The following is a 26294-nucleotide window of genomic DNA, read 5'->3' on the forward strand; positions in this document are numbered from 1 at the left end:
AGTGTGAATGTACATTAATTTAGTGACTAATCAGATCACACTTTATGTATTAAGTGTCAGCCCACTACAACATACTGCTTCCACTAGTGTTTACTTTTCTCAACTTGATTTCAAATTGGCATCTACACTGGGATGTGAAACATCTAAGGACAGAACTCCTTATATGTTTCATGGCTGAATTATTTCAAGTTTTAGTTCCTAGCAGTTTTTGGTATCCACTATCGTTTCTACAATGTGTCTGAGATGCTTTGTGTATAAGCTTTCTCAACACGAAAATGATAATTTTGTGTTATGGATTATGACTGCCAGCAGAAATTTTATATTTGTAGTATTCTGTACTGTTTTATACACTTTACATATAGAACCAGTTTCAACTCTCACTCTGTTCTCTATCATTTTGACCCCCTTTAAATATAATGTACCTTTTGGAGGTGCATTATATTTAAAAGCAAAATAGACCTCTGAATGTAAATATGTTCTTCTCATATCACACCCATTGGTTATCTGAAATAATTAGTATTGTAATTCACACACTTCTGTTTGTTTGGCTTTTAAATGGAACATATCCACACCTTTTAGGTATAATACTACTCAACTATTAAACTTATTCCACTCATCTGTAACAAGTTGATTAATGTAAGATTATAGTGTAAGATGCATACATATATGTTGAACCACTATGTAGTTGACTCGTTTTATTTTGACAGATATCATGCTTTACTAAAAAATCGAGCATATGTATGCATGTTTGTGTGCATACATATTTGGCTATTCTTAATTAATATTGCCTTTTGCAATTAGTCATTTAAAATTCAATAAATATTTTTAATGCTATTAACACAACACAGGTAGTTTTCTTAAGATTCTGACATTTCTCTAAATTCAAACAACATCTTCAAAGCACAGAAGTGTTAGTCATGGAACAAAAGACACTACAATCAAGTGACTGATGGAAACAATTTGAAATTTGAGGTGGGAGGACTAGAATCCCATGCCCATCTAGTGATGAGTATATAAGTAGCCTGTGGCTGTTAGACCGAAGGTGGTTGAGAATAACAGTTTCCCAAGTTTTGAATAAAATTAATATAGCCATGCTCATTAAGATTAAAGGGAGTGCTTCATTTCTGATGCTGATTCCAAAAAAAGTCTGTGCCTGGTTTGCTATGTAGATAGCATCACTGCTTATTTAACCAGTAGACTGGGTTCAAATCACACTATATCACAGATGTTTGTAAATGTCTTTAGATATTAGATCATCTTCTCATTAAAAGTCTGAAATAGCTTAAAGTTCCATATTTGGTCTCTAGATTAAGATTCCAGATTATTTAATCCTTTGAAGGGGTGTCTAGTCTGCTAATCCTGTTTTGCAGTAATATGGTAATGTATATGTTATGCTCTTCATGACAGATAATAACATTTCTTTCTTGCTACCAAAGTAGGTCAAGTTGTAGGTATACAAGGCACTTGATATACTCCTAAGATGTGTCAGAGAATGGAGTTCTTCCTTAGGAGAAAACACATAAGAGGTTCCTGTTTGATATTTCATTAGAAGTAGTATGAAGATTATGCATTTAACTGTCTCTTCAGATGTATCCTGGATATAGTATTATGTATATTGAGAATAGTTTTTTTTTTTATGATCTGTCAGACTCATTGAGGGAGGCAAGATATCGACACACACACCAGCTGTCATACCTTTTTTCCAATTCATTCACAATATATGCACTCTTCACCTCCAAAAGGTGAAGAATGAGAGAAAAATCTAATTCTTATCCCTTTCTTGACTGCATTCTAAACCCTCATGAATGCTCTTGTCCTCTCTCTCCACCCTCCATAAAATGAAAAATTCTGTCTACTGATATGATCTTTCCAGAAGTTTATAAGTCTGTCCTATCAATCATTCTTTCTCCTGTTTGAATGTCTAGAGTCCAAAAATTCTCAGTCTGTCATAATCAACATTCCACAGGTTACTCCTATCCATTGCACTCTCTCCACTTGATCTTCATCACCTTGTAAACAGGAGACCAGATCTGCACAATAATCTAGGTGAGGTTGTATTAAAGCTTTGTAAAGAAGCAAAATGACTTCTTTATCCTTATATGTCAATATTCATTTCAGCATTGCAAATATCCTCTGAGTTGTATTTGCAATCTTTGCTATATGGCCCTTGAACTTCAACTTCCTCTATACATCAGTCATATATAAACCCCAAGATTTCTCTACCCTGATCAGTTTATTCTAACATAATTCCACCAATATCATATGCCATTGGATATCTCATCACACTAAAGTGCATATCTTTACATTTACTAACAATGAACTGACCAGCCATTTTCATATGCTCACAATTCCAGCTTATTCAAATCACTGTGCAAGCTACATGCCCTTGCCTATCTTTGCATCATCAGCAAACAGCTGCTTGTCTCCTGTCAAAGCCTCCAATCGTGTACTTTAAATCTTACAGACTTATACCCCCCACCTTTTGATAGATCAGTCAGCCATCCTCTTATCCAAGCTAATAGTTCACAATTCAATCCCATATCCTGCAACTTATGCAATAGTCTTCTGTGCTTTATCCTATCAAAAGCCTCATCCAAAAGTGTCTTGGTGTATCTGTTCCACTCATTAACTCAGTTGTAACATTATAAAATGTGAACAAGTTACTCAAACATGGCCTTCCCTCCATAACCCCCATGCTATTCATTGAAAGTATAGATTCTCTGTCAACCTATTTCTGTATGTGAGCTCTCCTACCAGCATTTCCAAAATCTTCACCACACCAATGCTAATAGTTCTATAGTTAAACTAGTTAAACACATCAGTCTTTGTACCTTGTGTAATGGGATTTTCATACATTTTTTCCCTCCTTTGAATCTTGTCTGCGATGAGATTCAAATTATACAGCCAGTTCAGCTAAACACTCTTTTAGCATCCACTGATATTTCACTGATTTGCAAATATATGCTGCCATCTTATGGCAAGTCAAGACTATAAACAACCATCTGTCGAATAACCTACACATAGAATTAAATGGAAGTAAACAGTAGTATACTCCATAAAAGCTATTACGAATCTAAAAGCTTTTTGGAGTCTACATCAGCAATTGAGTATTTCTTTAATCTCAACAACTATAGCTACATTCGATTACTCCCAAAATTTGGGAGACTTACTTGAAGGCTATGTTCAACTCATATACCAGTGAGAGATTGAATGCTGACTCGGTTGTTTCCATTAGTCACTTGATTGTAGTGTCATGTTCTGCGACAGATGCTTTTATGCTCCACAGATGTTGATTTAAAGCCAGTGGAATATTAGCAGCTTAATTTTTTATGTTCTTATATGGTGTTTTGATCTTCAGTGTGAAATGAATAGAACAAAAGTGCACATGCACATTCCTTTGTTCTATTCATTTCATGTAGTAATTAGCTCATGTATGGTTATTTATATTTACATTCTTATTACAATGGTCAGTCTTATGTTTTTGTTTCCCTTATTTAGATTATTGACATTACCAAAATTAACTCCTGAATTCTAGAAACAGCTGAGTTTTTTCCCCCCTTCATTCTAAAGTTTATCAGCATTACAACTGAATATTAGAAATAATTAAAAAACAAAGTAGGATTGATATGAAAGTAGGAAATGTGCAGGAGGTTGGGAATGCATGTGTGTGTGTGTGTGTGTGTGTGTGTGTGTGTGAGGAGGAGAATGTGGAGGGGATAAGAATCTTCAATAAAGCAATAGTTCACTAATAGTCTTTAGGAGTACCTGTTGATGTGTGAAATTTTCTACCTTTTAATGGGTTATACTTGACTAACACATTTTAAATGTGATGAATGTTTTGTTTTTATAGAATGCAAGTAATAGTGAATTTAACTAAATCAAATTTCGACAATACCATACTTCTTAATAGGGGAAAAAATGTTTGGAGAGAGATTTGAAAGGTGTTCAGGAAAAAATAATATATGCATAAAATTATTCACATCACAAATTAGCCAGTAATCTAATTTGAGAGTCAATGTCTGATTCTATTATATTCCTTTTATGACTGCAATAATAAAAATCATCAGCATTAGTCTCGCTACTTTTCAAATTTGTATATTTATCTTTTAACCAGTGTTATTCTTAGTTGTATTATTCACTATATGAACTGTAAAATATACATATAATTACTTTTAATATACCAGAAATAATTTTAAACGTACTTTATTTTTCTGAAATATAAATCCACTTTGCTGATATAAACTTATTCAGAGCGATTTGATCAATTGTAAATAATAGTGATGTGTTATGAATATAACATTGGTACCCTTCATTATTTTAGCTCAAAGCATTCTTTATAATTATGTATTTTTATTGCATCCTTTTATAGAATACAAATCATATTTAAGTTAACCAACTTACTTTTAGAGTATAACTTTTCCATTTGGAAATAGAAAAAATATTGATGACTAGAGAGGTGTAATCACTCATGAAACTAATCGTGCAAATATATATCTAAAATAATAAATAAAATTATTCATGCTGGATTTAATATCCACTTGATTTATATAAAATTATTCATTGTTAATTATGTAAAATATTTTTGTCATTGTGCCATAATCTTTCCTTCTTGGAATGTTTGTTGTTGAAGTTAGATGCTATTATGATGATTAAGATGAATTTTATTATTTTATTCATTTTGTGCAACTTAATGATTCAGAATTTGGGCTGTTAGGTTAGCTATTTGATATAGGTACAGATACTCTCTCTGCCCCCACCCCCTTTCTCCTTTGTAAAAGTTAGTGAAGAGAGATAATTTTGGTCTTTCAAATAAACAGATGGCTGTTTTTAATTAAGTCATGGTCCAAATCTCTGCAGATATAATGAAAATCTGGTCACTATACTTTTCATACCAATAAAATCTGATAATATATGGAAAGATATTCATCTTTTTTAATTTCTATAATTTCTTGCAGGAGTTACATATTGATGTTGCAGGTTATTGGAATTGAACAATGTCACTCTTATAATTAATTTTGGTTTGTGTAATTCAGCTCTATGTTCTCCCCAGGACCTTTTGAATGGGCAAACCACCCGGCTGGTTTTACTGACTGCCCGGCTAATTAATGTTGTGAATTGACATGGCTAAATAATGAGCAAGAATGGAAAAATAATTTAAGACATTTTTCAATTAATAGTCATGAGAAATCGAACCGGAGAGTCTCGATACTTGTGAGACCAGCTCAATTTCTTACATTGCAAGCCGATCTTGTGAGCTTCGGATATTCACTTTGATGCACACCAATCCGTACGAGGAAGAAGACAAAAATCGGGATCTCAAATACAACAGTATCAGTTGTTAAGAAGATCTTTTACAAAAGAGACACAATTTTGATGTTTGAAAGAAATAAATTGTGAAAATTGAGCGAATTCGAATCGAAGACAAAAATGAATGTTCTAAATCTACATTTATTTTTCTTAATAATGGTTTTTGTCCAAAGATCGTGAGTCAAGTATTTAATGTTTTATTTTGTAAAAGAAAATAGGCCTGCGCATCAAATAGTTGTGATCTTGAGGACTATAACATCAGTCTCAAGTGATACCAATTCCCATTCCTAGTAATTAATACTTATAAATAGTAAAATTGCAACATAATGCACGTTATGTATCTCGGGTATTACTGTCAGTGCATAATTCAGTGATTTGTTTTGATTAATTTAATAACCCATGATATTTTGTATTTATTAGATTATCCCATAATGAGTAAAAAGTCAAGTCAGAAAACCACACTCTTTCTTTTTAAGAAAGGTGAAACTGATAAGCATAGTAGCGAAGACACCAAACTAGCAACAGAATCGTCGATTTCTGCAGAGTCTCTTTCAAATGTAAAACATGCGTCTAAACACCACTTATCGGATATTAACAGTGAGTAGTTTAAAAAATTCCATTGATTAGCGGTGAAAGATAATGGAATGATGTGTTTCACATGTATGAAATGTGGAAAGAGACAACCCACAAACAAGGAAGTGACTTGGGTAACTATGCCATGCGCAAGACTTCTTTTCAAAGTCTTGTGCATGGCAACAAATGTAAATTAGCAACAACAACATCTGAGCTCAGAGTCTTTTCCAAAATGTATACTAGAAGAAACTGGAATAGGGCAAATTGATAAATCAGTTTCAATTTTGAATAACTTGCAGAAAGATGCTTTTCTGGGAGCTTTAAGATCTATGTATTGGTTAGCAAAAAATGAGTTACCACATACTACATTATTTGAAAAATTGCTTGAGCATTGCAAGGCTATGGGCTGTTCCTACTTAGAACATCTTAATGTTGGTAAAAATGCACATTATACCTCAGAATGAATAATGCAAGAGTTGATTGATATTTTAGCATCAGAAATTAGATCTGAAATACTGAAAAATATACATTCTGCAGATTATTTCAGTGTTTTATGTGATGAAACTACATATATCTCAGTTTTAAAACAGCTGATTGTGTACATTAAATATGTTTGTCAACTTAGAAAAGAGGTCAGGGTTAGTTTTATATCAACTTGCAATAACATTGATGGCGAAGTTGAGACTATAACTAACAAAGTAACTGAAACCCTTGACAGTCTAGGCTTAAAAACTTGTAATCTGGTGGGCCTGGGATCTGATGGAGCAGCTGTCATGATTGGAAAGCAAAAAGGGAGTTGCAAAACTGCCCAAGCAGCTGCTAAAGTGCCTTATTTAGTCATGTTTAATAATATCTTAAGGCAATTGTTTTTCTTCTTCCAAAATTCCAGTCAGGATGGCTGGTTTAGCCCAAATCCAAAATATACTGAACAGTCCTCAGATTAAACTTAAAATAGCTATGACATTAGACGGCTGTCTCATGATTCTGCAATACAGTCTCTAAGAGAATGCATGGTGAGTGTTCTAACTGCATTGGAAAGAGAGGCCACCGAACGAAATTATATCACAGCTGAAGGTTTAAGTAAATATATCAGAACATACAGTTTTGTAGCTTCACTAATGATGCTTTCAGATGTGTTACTGCCTTTATCTAACCTGTCTAGATCATGGCAAAGGCAAGAAATTGACTTAACTGAAATTGAGCCAGTCTTAGAAACCCGAAAACTATCCATCATGAAATTGAAAGACGCTCCTGGCAGTCATTTTCAAAATCTTTATCAACATCTTTTAGGTGAATAGTCAGATCTTCACCTGAAATTGATTATTCAGAGTCTAATGTTATTACATTTAAGACTACAATATATGATAAATACATAGGCACAGTTATTAAACATCTAGAAGCAAGATTTCCAGATATGCCAATCATTTCCTGCTTTTCAAGACTTTTCAATGCAGAAAGTCATGATCGACGTGAGGCTTCTGAGATTCTTTTTGATTATTATTCTAGAAATGGAAGTCCTGCAGTTTTAAACTATGAAAGTACTAAATTAGAATGAGCAGTTGCATCAAAAATGATTAATGGACAGTCATACAAAAATCTAGATCCAAGACAAATACTGCTGAAATTAGCAACAACATCTGAGCTCAGAGAGTCTTTTCCAAATTTAGCAAAACTAGCTGCTGTTGGACTGGCCATACCTGTGAGCACAGCTGAATGTGAAAGGGGTTTCTCTGCATTAAAAAGGATAAAAACCTGTATGAGGATTCACATCAGTCAGAACACTCTAAATAATCTGATGCTGATTTCACTGGAGGGACCAGATCCAACAGATTTTAATTATGAAAAAGCTGCTGACAACTGGGCTTCTAAGAAGAAGAAGAGAAGAATTAATGTATAGAATTTTAAGCTGTGAGCATTACAAGGTTTTTCATTACTTAATGAGAAAATAAGAAAAATCCTAGTCTTATTTGTTATAATTACTATATAAAATATTATCCTTGTTTGAAGTAATTTCTAATAAATTACTATTTTAATGTGTTATGAAAAAGGGTCTTTCTTAACTCATTCAAACTTTTTGTACGCCCTGCTAATGCTTCATTCCACCCGGCTGGTAAAAATTTCTGGGGAGAACACTGCAGCAGATATGAAAATTTAATTTCAAAGAATATTTGAAATCAAAAAGAAATAGTTTAGAGACTATTCAGGTTAAATATATATATATTTTTTAATATATGACATTCATAGGAAATGTTCTAATGATCACTTATATTCTTCATGTTCTCCTATCCCCTAAAAATCAAGTTTTTTATAATTAGAAAAGGCTTGTCTGCCTTTTCTAATTGTCTAAACATAATAGTTCCATTCTTGTCCTCTTACATCTGATAATTATTAAAAAAATACAATCAATCAGTTATTGTGTTTATTTTTTTAGTACTTTTTTTCATGTATTTTCTTTCATTACATTTACCAAGCGTGTGATTTCACATATTTTTGTAAGTTTTTGCCGGTCTGGTTGTCTGAGTGGTTAGCCATCTGCTCTCCAGCCAAAAGGCTGCGAGTTTGAATTCCACTGTGTGCATGGATCAAATACCCACAGTGGGATTTCACAGATCACATGTCTGTGAAAATACTAGTGGTGGTATATAGAATAGGATGTGGGATTGTTGAAAAATTCTGAGAATTTTTGTCTGTCTTATTATTATTAACCAGACCTCCATGGAGTCAAAAGACTCATCATAAGTAGTACATACACACACAAATCCCATCAAACCATGTTTTAGACTCGTTTAATATATGATATAACAAGGGGGGGGGGGAGTCTGGAAAGTTCTGATAAACATCTAGAACAAAAATGTTATTAAAGCAACAGATATAACCACAAGAAAAAACATAGGTTATCTTCATAACTCTGCTATTAGATCAGTTGCTTTAATATCATTTTTGTTCTAGGTGTTTATCAGAACTTTCTAGCCCCCCACCCTTGTATTTGCATTCACTACAATGTCAGGCAATGCATTTCACTCAACAACCACTCTCCATGCAAAAACACTCCTTATGCTCCTGCTCACACCCTCCTTATACAGCTTCCAGGAAGCTGTATAAAGAGGGTCTACCCCTTTCCTCATTCTGTGAAAAATTTCTTCCACATTAACCTGGTATAACCCTTGGTAAAGGGTTATTACCAGGTCCTGTCTCTTCCTCCTATTCACAAGGCTTCACAAACTGCATTCCCTTAATCTATCTTCATATCCAAAAGACCAGTCATCTCTGGACCTTTTCCAATACGTCCTCATCACTATTTATCTGCTAATATTGAGATAATGCATAAAGAAGTTGTACTGCATTTATAATTTACTATTGTATAATAAAAATTTTATTATTTATATATATATATATATATCACTAAAAAATAGTTTATGCTGATAACTGTTATTTTATAAAAAACATTAATCTTTCTAAGCAATCAAAAGGAATATATCATTTTTATTAAAAGCTATATAAAAACAGCATATCATACATATTATTTTGTGCTTCACCAGTGCACTTATAATTTATACCATGCCCAGACAAACCTCGTCTTCATGTTTCTACTCTGGTCATTAAGCTATGAACATTTGCAAAGATTTTTAAAAATAAAAAATAAAAAAACTAATCTTTCTTTATAAATTTATCCTTCTACCTTACATCTGCTATAAATGCATGTGATTTATGCTAATAGATTATAGGATCATGCTTAATTTGTTCTGTCTTATAGTAATTTGATTATTAATACTAACATCACTGTATACATAATGGGCTGTATACATGTAAATCACATAAGGAAAAAAGTAACATATTTAATATAAAAAAACTTATATCACATCTTCAGAGTGACTAGAAGTAAGAAATCATTATATGAAACAAGAATGGAAATGAAAATAAACTTTATAAAGTGCATTCTTTTTATTATGCTGTGGCCAGCAATATACTATTTGAAAACTGAGAAAAATTTAAATACAGCCATTAAATTAAAAAGTCTCAAAAAGAAATTATACAGCATATAGTGACAGTTCAAAGTAACCATTTCCTAAAATTTTGGGTAGGTGACAAAGTTTTCTTTTTTTTTCTGGAAACTCAGGTTTTCATCCTACAAAATAGCCACAAGAATAGACTTAATTAGCAGTTAATAGATTAAATTAATGCACTGTTATATTTGCTTCAACTTTAATTCAAAAGAACCCAATGCAGTCTTGAAATTTTGAAACTATTATTGCAGTTCAAATAGAATTGATTATGAAGAGCTTCATAGTATGCCTTGAGAAGTCTCAAATTTTAAAGAGTTAATATGCATTTTTATTTTGTTCCACAGTGGTTATCAATAACAATCAAATTCCTGATATGTATCCTCATGATGCTATATTGTATGGTATATTATGAGAGTATTACATGAAAAGGATACATCGTTGCTAACTTCCTATCGAGATTTTCCTCCAAATTAATCTGTCAGGACTCCAATATCAAATCTTATTTTTCAATCTTCTAAATCAGTGGTTCTCAACCTCCTTTTTCCACTTGTGTACCCCTTTTAAACCCATTTCTATAAATTGTACCCCTTGTTTTTAAAATAGCTGTTTTTAAATACTGACACTTTTGTTCAGTGGCTATCTTAATGTAAAATACTTTACTTGTTTTTCTGCCATTACTGATTATTTTTCATGTACCCTGAATGGCCCAGCACGTACCCCTGGGGTATGTGTACCACTGGTTCAGAACCGATGTTCTAGATTGTGGTCTTCCTCTGGGTCTTTTTCCTGCCATCCTAGCAAACAATACTTGTTTTACTAACCTTTCCTCTCCTGTTTAAATGACCATACCACTTGAGATTAGCTGTCTAACAAATTTTTGAATGCTAACAATGTTGAGTTGTTTGTTCATATCATTGTTTTTAATATGATGCCACCTGTTCATGTCCCTAGTCTTTCTCTCTTATATCTGTGATGTCTAGTCTTTGATCACGTGTTTTATTTCTAACCCAGCTCTCAGATCCATAAGTTAAAACTGGTTTGAATATTGCCTTGTATAGCTAGTTTAGTGTTTGACTAATTTCTCTTATTCCATCAAAATTTGTTCATTTGACTTCCAGCCATACTAGCTTTGCTAATTCTGTTGTCTAGTTCCATATTTAATTTGGCCAACTTCACTAAAAATTGTGCCTAAATAGCTGAAATGTTTTACTTGTTCTGTAGGTTCTCCATTCAGGATGCAGTTCATATTTTGCATTTTATTGCTTATTTTCCTACCAAATTTATTACAGCAATTATTCAATTTATTTAGAGAAGCATACTTCTACTGGATATATATGACAGTATATCATCATCTGCATAAAGTAAAGAGCTGAATCGAATATGTCCAATCTTGATATCAGGCCTAATGCCACTTTCCTTCATAACGTGATTCATATAGATGATGAATAACAGCAGAGATAATGTGCACCCTTGTCTCACGTCTAATCTAACATCAAACCATCTTGTACCTCTTTCACTTTAAATGGTTATGTTTTTCATTCAAATTATAGTGTAACTTGGATAATTATTTTATCCCTATAGCATTTCATCAGATATCAAGAAGACACCCATCCTTTACATTAGAGGTTTAGGAATGTACTGTACTGTACTGTACACCCAGATGCGAGAACCTTCAACACTTCTGTGCATGTCAAAAGAATCCATTCCAATAATAGGGTAATCTGCGTTTTGTGGGATAAGTGTTTATTATTATATGTCTAAAAACTAGAATTTTCATAAAAGAAAAGCTAATTTTTCCTTTATGAAAATTCTAGTTTTTAAAGTGGTAATTATTTTGCTTGTACAACAGTTGGAAAAGTTACGTATAAAGCACGTGATTTCTTGTGTTGGTGACCAATTTGTACATCCTTTATTTCTTTCTTCCCTTCAGCATGTGAATTGACTATTCTTGGTGATCTGCTGTTGAATCCTACTTCTTCTCAATCTATACTTTGGATCCGATATATAGTTATTACGATGTTCTTAACTAGTTGATAGGTTGCAAGTTGATTTCTAATTCAAATATAAAGAAAATTTATATTTAAAGACTGCGCCACTTTATATCTGAATTAGTTCAAGAAATGAAGAAAAACGAACTCTCAACTACCTTTCCTTTATATGTTGTTATTATATATACTGGCCGAGAATATTTAACTTACTTGATTTACCCGCTTTACTTCGAATATTTTATAAATGGTGCAGTAAAAGAGATTCAGGCAAAATACAACCTTGATTAACAAAAACAAACATTTAATTTTAGAATCACAAATTTTACACTTAAGTTCAAATCAGTAATTAAGATATCAAAAACATTTTAGCTTCTCTGACAAGTTCAATCATACAGACTCAGACAAAGGTAAATCTGTTATCTCTATAATACAGTCTTCTCACAGTTCCTTAAGTTCCAAAATACAATAAAAATTGCAGTAACACTTCTTCACAAACAAACATCTTTAATTTTACATTTCAGCTAATTCTCTGCAATAGTTACTGTTAGTATAGGGAAATTCTAGGATGAAACTCACACGCTTCTCTGTATAGGAATATTAATGGTTGGAATAATCTTACTGATAATTATACAGCACTCATTAAAATAAATCTTCTAAGCAATAACTGAATTAATCATCAGTCACTATACACATAAACAAACGTTCTTGCATGAAGTACTACTGATCACTCATGAATTACAGCAACATACAATAATTCTTGAGGTTTTATATGCACAGTTGTTCATTCTTCCTGCATTCAATTAATTCTTTAGGCACTATAATTCTAAACACAGCTATCCTTAAACTTCAACTTTACAGCCTCTACTATTCTCTAGTAACTCCGTGCTTTATTTCAAGATTCTGTGTGTCCTTGAAAGGTTGGCCCTGAAATTAAATCTCAACTCAAGTATCGCTAGTCTATTTAGTAGTCTCAGCTGTCTTCCGTAGCTATAATTGTTATTGTACAACTTATTAGCTAACCGCCTCTCAACTAGTAGACTTTAATTAGCTCTTTGAGTGATTTTGCTGACTCACTATTATCGCACTCTGATTCCCGAATGCTGAATGCTCCGATTCCAACCGAATGCCAATCCTCTCCCTCTATGTTTCCTCTCTATCTCCTTATCTATCCCTAAATTTTCAGCGTTCCTCGCTTATATATCCGTTCTTCCTGCCTAAATTATTCTCGTGATCTCTTTAACTAAAACTCTTTTCAATAAACTTTTAACATTCTCCTCACGCACTGTTCCCAAACTCACGCTCACTTACTTACATACGTCTCCATGACAACAAAACAAAACATAATAAAATTGAGCTATTGCATAACATTAAACTTCTACAAATAGGAATAAATAGAGAATATTTACATTTCAATTAATGCGCAGTTAAAAAATGTTAAATACAAATTCTTATAATATTAACATAGCAATAAATAAAATAAACTTAATAATATTTAAACAAGCCTTGCTTGGTATATGGTAGATTATGTTAAATGTGAATGAAGAACAAAAACATACAAAATAATTCCATTCACAGTTTAACAAAGGCTTATCCTTTCACTGAAAAAATTTTTTTTTAAGAAAAATTTTTCACACAAGTTCCTTTCAGTGGAGGATTTAAATTTTACTTTTCTTTCTTGAGGTCTTAAATAATTTCTAGTTTGAATAGAACTTGACTTGCTATCACAGTTTACAGTTCTATTTCTCTCTGCATCTCTTCTTGGGTTCTGGCTAATATTAGTACAAGGAAAGACTTGCTTCCTATTCCTATAGTGAGATAGTGTTCTTTCAGAGCAGAAATCATGTTCTCTATCACTATGTGAGACAACTAAGACTCAATATAGAATTGAGTCTTAGTTGTCTCACAACTTGGTGATTTGTTCCATGATGTAGTTTGATTACTTTGGCAAAATTAACTTCAACTGTTAATTTATTTTTAGTGGCAACTTCTGATTCAGGTTTGGGTACTACTTGTTGTGACGGTTCATCAGTGATAAGTTGTGTTTCAGGCTGATTGTGCACATCAGAATTAGTATCACTATGCTTCACAGTTGGTTCAGTCATAGACAGCTCTACCTTATCTGGAGCAATTTTTTTATTAGGTACACAAAACCTTTCCCTTTGTGTCTGTGTTCTATCATACATATAATTGCCAGCTCTTCTGATACTTCTTTTCCTGTTCATTAGGGATATTTCTTTTCTAAAAAAATCACAGGAGAACTGATACTTTTCCAAGAAATTTGTCCCTAGTATAATGTGGGAGCTTATGTTAAAGGTTGAGGGTATAACAAGCAAATCTTGCCAGACACTTAGTTTAAATTCAGGTAGGTAGATTCTAGCACGAACCTTTTCATATGCTATGAAGTTTGAGTCTGAAAGAGTAGTAATTCTTACAGTCTTAGTTTGGCAATGCTATTCCATAATTTGTGTTTTATTCTTTGGGGTATGTGTCCATACTTTGAATCCCAGCTTTTGTTAGAGTAATTTCTTTTGTTAAGAAAACAGTTTCTAGCAAGGTGTCCAACTTTATTGCAACTATAGCATTTAGGAGGATCTCTATGTTCTCTCTTCATCTGAGGTTGAGATACAAATGATATCTGTTGTTTAATATTTTGTAGTCCTAGTAACAACTCACTTATATTTGCCAAAATAGGTTGATTTTGCCTTTCTACTTCCAATTTAATTCTTTTATCAACCTTATCTGTTGTGGGGTTTTGGTTTTCTTTAGATTGCAGAATGAATGTTGTCAACTGCTTCATCACCTAATTAAGGCTATCCATAATAGGTTGATTCAATTTCCTGGTGAATTAAGCTCTGTACATCTGCCATCAACTTCTTGTTGGTTTGATCTTCATTCACAGTCATGTGACTAACACTAATAGGACTTGCTCCAGTATCTTTTCTTTTTTCCTCTTCCTTATTATTCTTCCCTCCAACTTTAGGCTGGTCCAAGGGATAATTAATTTTATCCACAACATTGACAAAAGTTGCACTGGATGAGGGACAAATGTCACCAATCATCTGCTCTTTTTCTTTGACAGCTTTCAGGCATTCTTCTAGTGTGGTGATCTTTTTATAAGCTGTTTCTCTCAGTTCTGGCTTAACACCTTGACGAAATTGCTGATAAACTGCCCAATCCAAATGTGGTTTATCTGCATTGGATACATTCAGACTGTTAGAAAGAGTTATTAGGCGACTGTAGAAATCAGTAACACTCTCTTTATCTTTCTGTGTGATCCTTTGTAACTTCCATAGATTAGGTCCTACACTTCGCAGTTTACAGAATTGAGATAATAAAGTTTCCTTAAATTTTGAATATTCAAATGTTTCTCTAAGTATTGGAGATGAATGTAAGAATGTCTTTGCTTTACCTATTAGTTTATTTCTGAGTAATATTAATAACTGAAAGTCAGTCCAATTTGCTTTTTCTCTGAGCTTCTCAATATAGGTAAAATATGACAATACAGGAATACCTTGTATAGCACGGTTAATTGGTTCCAAGAAGAGATGCAAAACTGCGTTGTTCGAGGCATATTTATAAAGGTTTTCAATTTAATTTGTTTATTACAAAAATTTAGAATAATAAAAATGTTTAAAAATGAATTTTTTTTTTATTAACTACATAACAAATAAAATCCTTTTAAACTGATATAAAAGTTGTAGAAAACAAAACAAAACAAATATTGCTTCAATTTTAGAATACAGTAATTTACTTTTTACTAAAGTAGTCTTTTAGTATTAGTTGAACCATCCTTGTCTTCTTTTTCTCTTCAAATACTAGATCTCTGTAGCATTTGATGGCATTATTGAGACTTTGTCTCACTTTGATGCTTCTTTCCAAATTTGGGTCGGCATTTATGAGAAAGTCGGAAGCTTCGTCGATTTTTCTCACAAAAGTTGAAATGTCAGCAAAGGAAAATTCTTCAACCATGACATCAGTGGGGTCATCTTCATCTTCTTCTGCTTCATAGGCTCGTTGTTGTTCCAACTCCAAAAGGGTTTCGTCATCCAGATCACTTGAATGAGAATCAATACATTCGTTCACATTGTTACAATCTAAACTTGTAAAACCAAGATCTTTTCCCATCTGCACAATTTCTGTCAAGATTTCCTCTTTCTGTGTTGCAAAGGCAACAAAGTCCTTTGAACAATGCAGCAAGATATTATGTCATACGGCTCTCATGTTGCTTTGAGTCATCTCTTGCCAAGATTCATAAATATTTTGAATGGCATCTTTTATGTTAAATTTCTTCCAAAATTCACTCCAAGTCCAAGAATCTTCTTTTGTTGCAGCTTTAATAGCTTGTGCAAAAGTTCGTCTTAAATAGTAAACCTTGAAAGTGGAGATAACTCTGTACACTAACAGTGGCTTCAATTTTAACTCACCTGATGCATTACCTCCGAGTAAAAGTGTCAATCGGTCTTTTGACACTTTATACCCAGCTTGTGTTTTTTCCTTCTCTGCTAGAAATGTGCGCGGTGGCATTCTTTTCCAGAACAAGCCAGTCTCGTCAGCGTTAAAAATTTGATCATCTGTTTAGTCTTCCTTCTCAATAAGCTCCTTCAATTCATTGGGAAATAATTCTGCAGTTTTATTGTCAGCACTTGCGCTTTCACCTTGGATTCTTTCGTTATGGAGTCCCATACGCTTTTTGAAATCGTAGAACCACCCACAACTTGCTATCTCCTTCATTTTCTTTTATTTTGTCATATAGACTTGTTGGTTTTTCCTGGATTATCATTTGACTCAAAGGAATCTTTTTCTGATCACAGTCCTCAATCCAGATCATTAGAAGGCGTTCCATATTTTCCATTGTAGAAGATCGATTTCTCGTGATCACTTTTGACATATAAGAAGCGGTGCTCATTCCATGTTGTTTAATCTTTTCTTTGCTCTGAATAATTGTTCGTACAGATGATCACGTGAGAATTCATTGAATTCTCACGTGCTATTTTAGCAAATGAAGCGCCATTCTCGTGACATTTTATAATTTCAAGTTTCTTCTCTAATGTCAACCACTTGCGTTTTTTTGTTACTCCACTCATACTTAAATAATAAAAAAAATATTAAATACTAATATTAATGTAAATAATAAAATGCCGGGGGGAAAGAAAGTGTCGATGTGAGAGCCAATCAAATAACTGCATAAACGTGGCTCACGACTGTCACTTGTGGCACCCGGGAGTCGCCGGTCAGTGTTGACAATGTTAGTGTACTAATAAAAACTGCGTTAGACCAAAACCATGCTATACAAGGTATTCCTGTATATCTGATTCCTCTCCTGAAAATTGAGGAAATAGCTGTTGGGGGTTCACCATTCTGAAGAATTCATCATCTTCCATTTTTGAGCTAGATGCAACAGCCATACTAATCTATTAACAACAACTTTAAAAAAAAAATCAGGATTCTAAAATAACTTCTCTGTTTGCCTGATTCTAGTTTACAACCAATTCACTTAATTTATCTTTAAATTCTTTTTACTACTACAAAATCTAATACTTAATTTCACAACCTATGACAGTGAATTCAAATTCTGTCGGCTGCTGCGCCATTTTGTTGGATCCTACTTGTTCTCAATCTATACTTTGGATCCGACATGATTACTATTACGATATTCTTAACTAATTGATAAGTTGTAAGTTGATTTCTAATTCACATATAAAGAAAATTTATATTTAAAGACTGTGCCACTTTATATCTGAATTAGTTCAAGAATTGAAGAAAAACCAACTCTCAACTACCTTTCCTTTATATGTTGTTATTATATATACTGGCCGAGTATATTTAACTTACTTGATTTACCTGCTTTAGTTCGAATATTTTATAAATGGTGCAGTAAAAGAGATTCAGGCAAAATACAACCTTGATTAACAAAAACAAACATTTAATTTTAGAATCACAAATTTTACACTTAAGTTCAAATCAGTAATTAAGATATCACAAACATTTTAGCTTCTCTGACAAGTTCAATCATACAGACTCAGACAAAGGTAAATCTGTTATCTCTATAATACAGTCTTCTCACAGTTCCTTAAGTTCCAAAATACAATAAAAATTGCAGTAACACCTCTTCACAAACAAACATCTTTAATTTTACACTTTAGTTAATTCTCCACAATAGTTACTGTTAGTATAGGGAAATTCTAGGATGAAACATCTTTAATTTTACACTTTAGTTAATTCTCTGCAATAGTTACTGTTAGTATAGGGAAATTCTAGGATGAAACTCACTTCTCTGTATAGGAATATTAATGGTTGGAATAATCTTACCGATAATCTTCTTTCTTCATCAACTTACACATAAACACTTCTTATAACTGTAAACATTTTAAACAGTATACAGCACTCATTAAAATAAATCTTAAGCAATAACTGAATTAATCATCAGTCACAATACACATAAACAAATGTTCTTGCATAAAGTACTACTGATCACTCATGAATTAAGGCAATACACAATAATTCCTTATCTTGAGGTTTTATGTGCACAGTTGTTCATTCCTCCTGCATTCAATTAATTCTTTAGGCACTATAATTCTAAACACAGCTATCCTTAAACTTCAACTTTACAGCCTCTACTATTCTCTAGTAACTTCGTGCTTTGCTTCAAGGTTCCGTATGTCCTTGAAAGGTCACTGCTGAAATTAAATCTCAACTCAAGTATCGCTAGTCTATTTAATAGTCTCTCAGCTGTTTTCCGTAGCTATAATTGTTATTCTACAACTTATTAGCTAACTGCTTCTTGACTAGTAGACTTAAATTAGCTGCTTGAGTGACTTGCCGACTCTCTAATATTGCACTCTGATTCCCCGAATGCCAATTCTCTCTCTCTCTCTCTCTCTCTATGTTTCCTATCTACCGCCTTCTCTCTCACCTTCTCTCAATATTTTCAGCGTTCCTCGCTTATATATCCGTTCTTCCCGCCTAAATTGTTCTTGTTATCTCCTTAACTAAAACTCTTTTCAATAAACTTTCAACATTCTCCTCACGCACTGTTCCAAACTCGCGCTCGCTCACTTACGTCTCCATGACAACAAAACAAAACATAATAAAATTGAGCTATTGCGTAACGTTAAACTTCTACAAATAGGAATAAATAGAGAATATTTACATTTCAATTAATGCACAGTTAAATTATCAAATACACGTTCTTATAATATTAATATAGTAATAAATAAAATAGCTTAATAATATTTAATACAGTCTTTTCATTATTAATACATATCTTTGATTAATTAATTAAATATTAGATAAAATTAAAGGTAGTTATATGAATATTAAATTGTAAAATAAGTTGTTTACATTAAATAATATTTACAAGTCTAGCCTTTGTGATGGAAGATCATGTTGGATTCTGAAGCAAATAATAATTACTTAAATCTCTATATATTCAGAATCCAACAAAAGGTTTATTCTTCCTTTGAAAAATTTTTCTTTAAAGAAAAATTTTTCACATTAGACTCACGAGTGGAGAAAACTGACTTCTTATCTCCCTTCTGAGATGTTAAGTAGCACTTAGTTTGAATATAATTGGATTCCTTATTACAGTCTATGTATTTACTTCTCTGGATCTCTCCACTTGAGTTATTATTTTTTTCATAAGGAGAATTTTGATTGCTAGACTTATGTGATATTGTCCTTTCAGGGCAGAAGTTCTGTTCTCTGTCATTAACTTTTATCCTCAGTTGTCTATTATCTTGGTAATTTGTTTCTTTAGTCCTTCTTCTGTGATCACTCATTCTTTTGTATCTCCACTGACTTTCCAAATTTCTAATTTTACTGACAAAATTTGCCTTAACTATTTGTTGATCATTAGTGCCAACATCTGAATTTTGCATGGATATTTGTTGTTGTGATGGCTCATTAGTATCTTGTAGTGTTTCAGTCTGATAAAACACATCAGAATTCACATCATCCTTTTTAGTTAATTGACTTACAGATGACCTTTCCTTAGTAGATAGTCCTAATTCATATGGCAATTTAAACTGCTTTGTCTGGTGTCTAGTTCTATCATAATCATGATTTCCATTTCTTCTGGTACATCTCTTCTTGTTCATCAGGGATACTTCCGTCTTAGAAAAATCACAGGAGAATTGATACCTTGCTAAAAAATTTGTTCTTAAAATAATGTGGGAGTTTAAATTGGATGTAGTGGGGACAACAAGTAAATCTTGCCACACACATAGTTCAAACTCTGGTAGGTAAATCTTTGCATGAAGTTTCTCATATGCCAAGAAGCTTGAGTCTGAGAGAGTATTAATTCTTACAGGTTCTCTCAGCTTGGCAGTGCTTTTCCATAATTTGTTCTTCAGGGTTAAGAAATAATCCATTCTAATGGTAGAGGCATTGCATCCTGTATCTAATAAGATGTCACATTTAGAGCCCAGGATATCTCCTCTAATTCTCATCATTCTTTCATTAGGTGCTTGGTGTTTCTGAATTCAATAAATAAAATAAACTTAATAATATTTAAACAAATCTTGCTTGGTATATGGTAGATTATGTTAAATGTGAATGAAGAACAAAAACATGCAAAATAATTTCATTCACAGTTTAACACTGCCAACCCCGATTCTATGAGCTGTGCGCATTCAATAATTTGTTTAAAAAAAAAAAAAGTTTATTTCATGCTATCAGCCTGATCATATTGTAAACATCCAATGATCAAAACATGTGGATTATGCTGGTTTTCTTAATCCCGACAAGTTTAGTTTTGCAGAATATGTGGTTTCTACTAGTCAGCCCTTTAGAACCAAATCCTTCATGTGAGTACTTTGCAGTCAATAGACTTAACTGTGTTGATAGTTTAAATCTTTCAAGATCTTGGGCAATGATTACCTTGAAATACTACCAATAATCTGCTATATATGATATAATTTCTTTTTAATTGTATTTATTATTATTTTATGTACTGGACTTTTGTGCTTTCTTGGCTATGTTTAGACTGTTCTTTAGTTCCCTAATAGCATCATATTTCTGGATTCAGTACAGTAAAAAAAAAAAAAAAAGAATGCACTTTGTAACATTTTTCATTTTCCTTCATGTAATAGTCCATTTATTGTATGTTTACTCTGAAGTTACTATTTTAGTGATACAATTTGTTGTATCACTAAAATATAAAATTCCTCTTAATTATTAGTATATTTTTTTATGTAGTGAATCTATCTTTCTCTGTGTAAATTTGTTTCATTTCTTAAGTGTGTGGGGACACAATGAATCATGTCTTTAGACTGTAGGATCATTTCAACCCACCATTTAGTAATTTATTGTACCACTCATGTATAGAAAATTTTCTAGCTTATTTATATATTCAGAAACCATTTTATCCATTCTCGTTATGGTTTTAGTTTCAGTGAAACTTTTCCTTCCAAGTCAGCAGACTTCATTCTTGCCCAATGTGGAAGTGTTAAAACTATTTAAGAATATGAAAAAATTGAGCTCTACTACAAGCCGAAATTGTTCCAGTTGCATTTTAATGCAATTTACACAACTGTTATTATTAATTTCCAAGTAGACATACACATATCATTTGTAGAGAATTAGCCATGAACTAAAACTAGACAAGTTTTTTTGCATGTGCATCTTAAATAGTTTTTTAAGTATCATCTTTATGCTAAGACCAATGGGTAAAAATTCTGATTATCAACAGATTTATCTTTTACTAAGATAATAAGCCAAAAGGCCACTTTACCGGCGAACTTGTTAATTGAAAGGAAGATGGTAAATCCCGTTTTATTTTATAGCCGGGTCCGAAACTCGGATCAAAATATATAATAGTGATGGAGCTTGTTCCACCTTTGCATGGAGTTGCCCTGGTGTTGTACTACCCAAGTGATCATTTACATTTGGGCTCGCCGATAGTTTTTTCGGCATGAAACTCTATGGATTTCGATCTGAGTTTCGGACCCAGCTATAAATGCTGGGTCCGAAACTCAGATCGAGATTTACCATCTCCCTTTCAATTAAATTTATCTTTTTTTTTTTTTTTTTCAACAAATTTATTTTCAGTGATGTAATATTATATGGATCATGTAATTTATATAATGTTATTTGATTTTTTTTTTCAAATAACTTTTCCATTTTAATCCCTTTACTTGATTTATTTACACTTTGGCTGGTAATGATGCATTGTTTCTTACTTTATTAATAAATATAATAAACTTGCCTTGCTTTTATATTCCAGTAATAATTTTTATTTTATTTTCCATGTATAATTGCTATTACCACCTGTCTTCTTATTTTCATAAAAAAATTAGTTATATGGGCTAGCTCATTGTCATTAAATGAAAATTAGTAAGGAAATACCATTAGTCAGTGAAAACATATCATAAATACAAATATCTATTATATTATATTCATTATGTTACATTTCAGTTTTTGTAGTAATAATGTGCATTTATTTTAGAATACTATTTAAGACTTTTTAACAGTGCAAGTTTCTTAATATTCCTACTCTACATTGTAAAGGCAGTCATTTTGTTATACTTTTTATTACCATTTCTCCGAAATCTAGTCTTCTAGTTTTATGTTTGTTAATAATCTTTGTTAGTGCATCCTAGTGTTAGATTTTCTGTCCATCAAAATTTCTGAAATTTATCTGTAACTATTTATATATATATATATAAATAAATTAATTTTAATAACAAGCCTAAGATTTTATCACTTTACTGCATATATATATCACCAAACTATTTTCTCTGTTATTGTTCATTTGACTGATGCTTTTCTTTCCTTCATCACAAGATAATTCTTTTGGTTATTAGTACTGAAGATCATATGATAGTGACATCTTAAAAACTTTAAAGTTGGTATAATCTGAGATGTTGGTGTGGTTTGAGAATGAATATTGTCAAGAAGGGAGTTAGGACTAGATTTTTCTCTCTGAGTAGTGTGTGACTGGAATGGATTGCCATTGGATGTTAAGCATGCAAGTAGTGTGAATGAATTCAAGAACAGGTATGACAGCTGATGTGAATAGGATGGCCTGACTGTCTTAATAATAATATCTATAGTGGGATGACAACTTTAAAGAAGTCATGTTATCCCTCTGCAGGCATGACAACCAGGGCAGATGATGTATATTTCCTGATGGCAAACATATGGTTTACTCAGACTGCTTTTCCATTCTTAGCTTTCTTCTGAACACTGTTCACATTATACAAATTCCAAATCTACTCTACCTTGGAATCTTGTGTCCACATTTGGACAGGGTGCCATAACTTTTATAAAATTCCTTGATCCCATTCAAAAGGGAGCAGTGTTCATCTAGTTAGTGATCCCTTTTACTGATTGATTTCACATACAGAGCTCATTACTAATTTTGCCTTGTTATAGGTAAGTCTTCAGCTGAACCGAATCTGTAATAATCCTTATACTTTATTCCAAATCCAATAAACATCTGTGCATAGTCCAACCACAAATCCACTGACACTGGCTTCTCTTTGTTAATCCAGTCCATTTTCATTTTTGCAAGATACACCTAACCTGCAGCTCTTCAAAATGAATGCCAGCAAATTCTTTTTTTTTTTTTTTAATGGAGAACCCATCCATGAGAGGTTGGTTAACCTATAGTATACTATGGGCATACTATACTATGGGCATGTTTACAGTAATCATTATTACATTTTGTTAACTAATTATCGATATATATATGTGTGTGTGTTTTCATGTCAACATTTGCTGCCTAAATATAATTATTACTATGTACTGCCATTTCAAATAATTAAAATTACCCAGAATATATTAGCCTTTATAAAATACAAGTAGGAAAGTGCATATCATTTTAATATGGTGATACACCATTTTCCTCCTTGCACATGGAAATTATGACTTCTACTATTGATTAATTAGCTCTTGATATTTCCACAGGTCTAGTCCCACTGAGACCACAATAAAGGTCAAAATCAATTTGGGTAATGACTCTTCTTCATGCTTGGCAATATACTCCCAAAAGGAAGTGAACTGTACATTATATAGGATACTATGGTTAATTTGATGTGAAGTCATCTGTTTCCAGATATAATTAGCCTAATCATAAAGTTACTTCGCATGTTAACTCTTGTTTGCTCCTCCTTGAATAAAGGATAAAAAACAAGAATATGATTTCTTGTTGAGTATAATTTAATTTCTAGCCAAGCAGAAAAACTTGCTACTTATTTTTCATGCCTTCAAGTTTCAATTAATATGCGGGTACTGTATTGTAATGCAAGACTGTGACAAAAAAGTTGTCTGAAATAACTGTTCCCAGCAGTTATTTACCTGATGAGATGAAATGTTTTGTAAGTGATCCAAATGTTTCAAAATACTTATTTAAAATTGTTATAACAGACAGCAAAAGTTTACTTTCGTATTTTGGATAAGTATCAGTAAGAGATTGTTACATCTAGAATTTATAAGAAGTGTATATGACATCATTTGTTTTATACTAAATTGCCGAGATCATCATCATCATCTCAAGATTTGTCAAGTGAATACATCGTATACACATGTGTAGTATCTTCTGATATTCCAGAGGAGAATAAACAACACAAAAGAAATCTTATTCATCCATATTTCCTAAACAGGTGTATGAATGTTCTGTCTTTTTCGCTAAACTTCAGTATTAACAATATCTTCATGAAACTATAGGTACTTATAATTTCTATAACCTTTTGTATTATCTTATTACCATTTCACAAACACTACAAAAAAAAAAAAAAAAATATATATATATATATATATATATATATATATCCTCCACATTACTATTTGGTGTATGCAATTCTGCTCAATAAAATAGCTGTACTTTTATTGTGGATTTCAGGAATGACTGGACTGCTAGCCATCCACTTTAGAATGTACATTGCCATTTTTTTTATGATGTATTAAAGCGATATTAAAAAGGCTTACTGATTGTTTTCATCAGTACTAGCAAACACAAAGAATCATTTGAGGGAATGTAGATTACTCAGTTTGGATGAATTGAATAGTTTCTGATGTCATATAATTTATGTTGGTATACATCCCAAAACAAAATAACACATTCTAGTCTTTCTCTGATGCCTTAACAATAGTTAGTACAAAGTCTGCAATGCTGAATTTTTTTTTTTTTTTAATTATTCGGGCTGTTAAAATATTTATTATAATCCATACAATTGTTTCAGGTGTGCATTCTAAGAGTATTTAAATTTAAATAGTCTTCATTTATACTTTATATCCAAATACAGAACTGCTGACTTATTTTAACTAAATTAGTAGTAGACCTATGCATAAAAGAATTTTAGGTGCTTCTTTCATATTATAATTGTGTTAGATATGTTTCAAACATTGCATTTTGTATTAATTAAATGCTTATTATATATTCACACCTATATTCAAATGATTTCTCTAGCATCATCTGTTTATTATTCTGTATTTGTGATAAAATTACAAAAAAAAGCACCACTGTACATACATATACAGCATTATAAATAATGATTTGATGTAATTTACAATTTCTGTATTTGAATATTCTGCAAATAATACAAAATATATGTTAAAATGAAAATTTTTGGAATGTGTAGAATAATTTAAATCGTTTTTCTTTCTTTTATAAACCCCCCTCCCAAAAGTTCTTTGAACCGATGAAATCATGTAAATTACACATTCATGATCAAAACCACTAAGCATTGCATATTTTATATTCCTAGTCAGTTGATGACTGTTTTGAGGATAAAAATATCTGTGGACAGTGTTATTATACACTTTGTACTAAATGCTTTTAGTAAGAGTACAAAAAAACTTTTTTAAAAAAACTTATAATTGTATATATATACACAGTTCTGTATATTCTTAATGGGTATAGACATTGATAACCTGCCACTAGTTTTATAGTTGTCTCAATATGATGTTAAGACTATAGTTTGTACAGTGAATGTATTTTAATTTTAACAGAAATAATGTATAAATGATAACTTCAATGTATCAAGTAAAGTATCTCAAAGCTCAGGTATTTGGAAATGTGCAACTTTTTTTTTTTTCCCTGTAAGCAGCCTTTTTTTTTTTCTGTGCCATTAAATATGTGAAAATATATTAAATAAATATTAAAGGCAAATCTTAGAAGTCTGAATTGTTAAAACATCTAAATATATTTATATTCACATATAAATATACAATACATGACATTTGCTACGTTGAATTTTTCTATTTTGGAGTAGCTTGTTAAATTTTTTACATTTGCAATCAAGGAAATAGATTTTAACACGTTTACATTTTATTTGAAATAATTATACATTGGATGATACAACTTAATAGCAGATTTGTAATATTTTCAATTAATGACCATTTACATTTTCAGAACACAATTACAAAATAATAAACTTGACAGTATGGACAAATGTTACCCAAATGCATGCCAGTGTTCTGA

At 31.9% G+C, this 26294-nt stretch overlaps 1 protein-coding gene across 4 annotated transcripts in view; it reads left to right on the top strand.

Annotated features, from left to right (window-relative positions):
• LOC150101886 (CUE domain-containing protein 1-like) overlaps positions 1-25964 on the top strand; it is a 150507-nt gene extending 124543 nt beyond the window's left edge. For 2 of the 4 annotated variants that reach the window (XM_090400033.1, XM_090400036.1), the window contains one exon: positions 23780-25964. Coding sequence is in view for 2 of the 4 variants with exons in the window: in XM_090400036.1 (XP_090256162.1) it covers positions 23780-23785 (6 nt within the window). In the remaining 2 variants the exon portion in view is untranslated. Of the gene's footprint in view, positions 1-11465; positions 11918-23779 lie in introns of those variants that run through there. The other 2 variants (XM_090400034.1, XM_090400035.1) reach the window with 1 other exon arrangement.
• The last annotated feature ends 330 nt before the right edge of the window (positions 25965-26294 follow it).

Source organism: Typopeltis vanoorti, chromosome 11 (genome assembly GCF_054136105.1).
Source record: "Typopeltis vanoorti isolate ZY-2024b chromosome 11, IOZ_Tvanoo_1.0, whole genome shotgun sequence".
In the NCBI taxonomy this organism is placed as follows: Eukaryota; Metazoa; Arthropoda; class Arachnida; order Uropygi; family Thelyphonidae; genus Typopeltis; species Typopeltis vanoorti.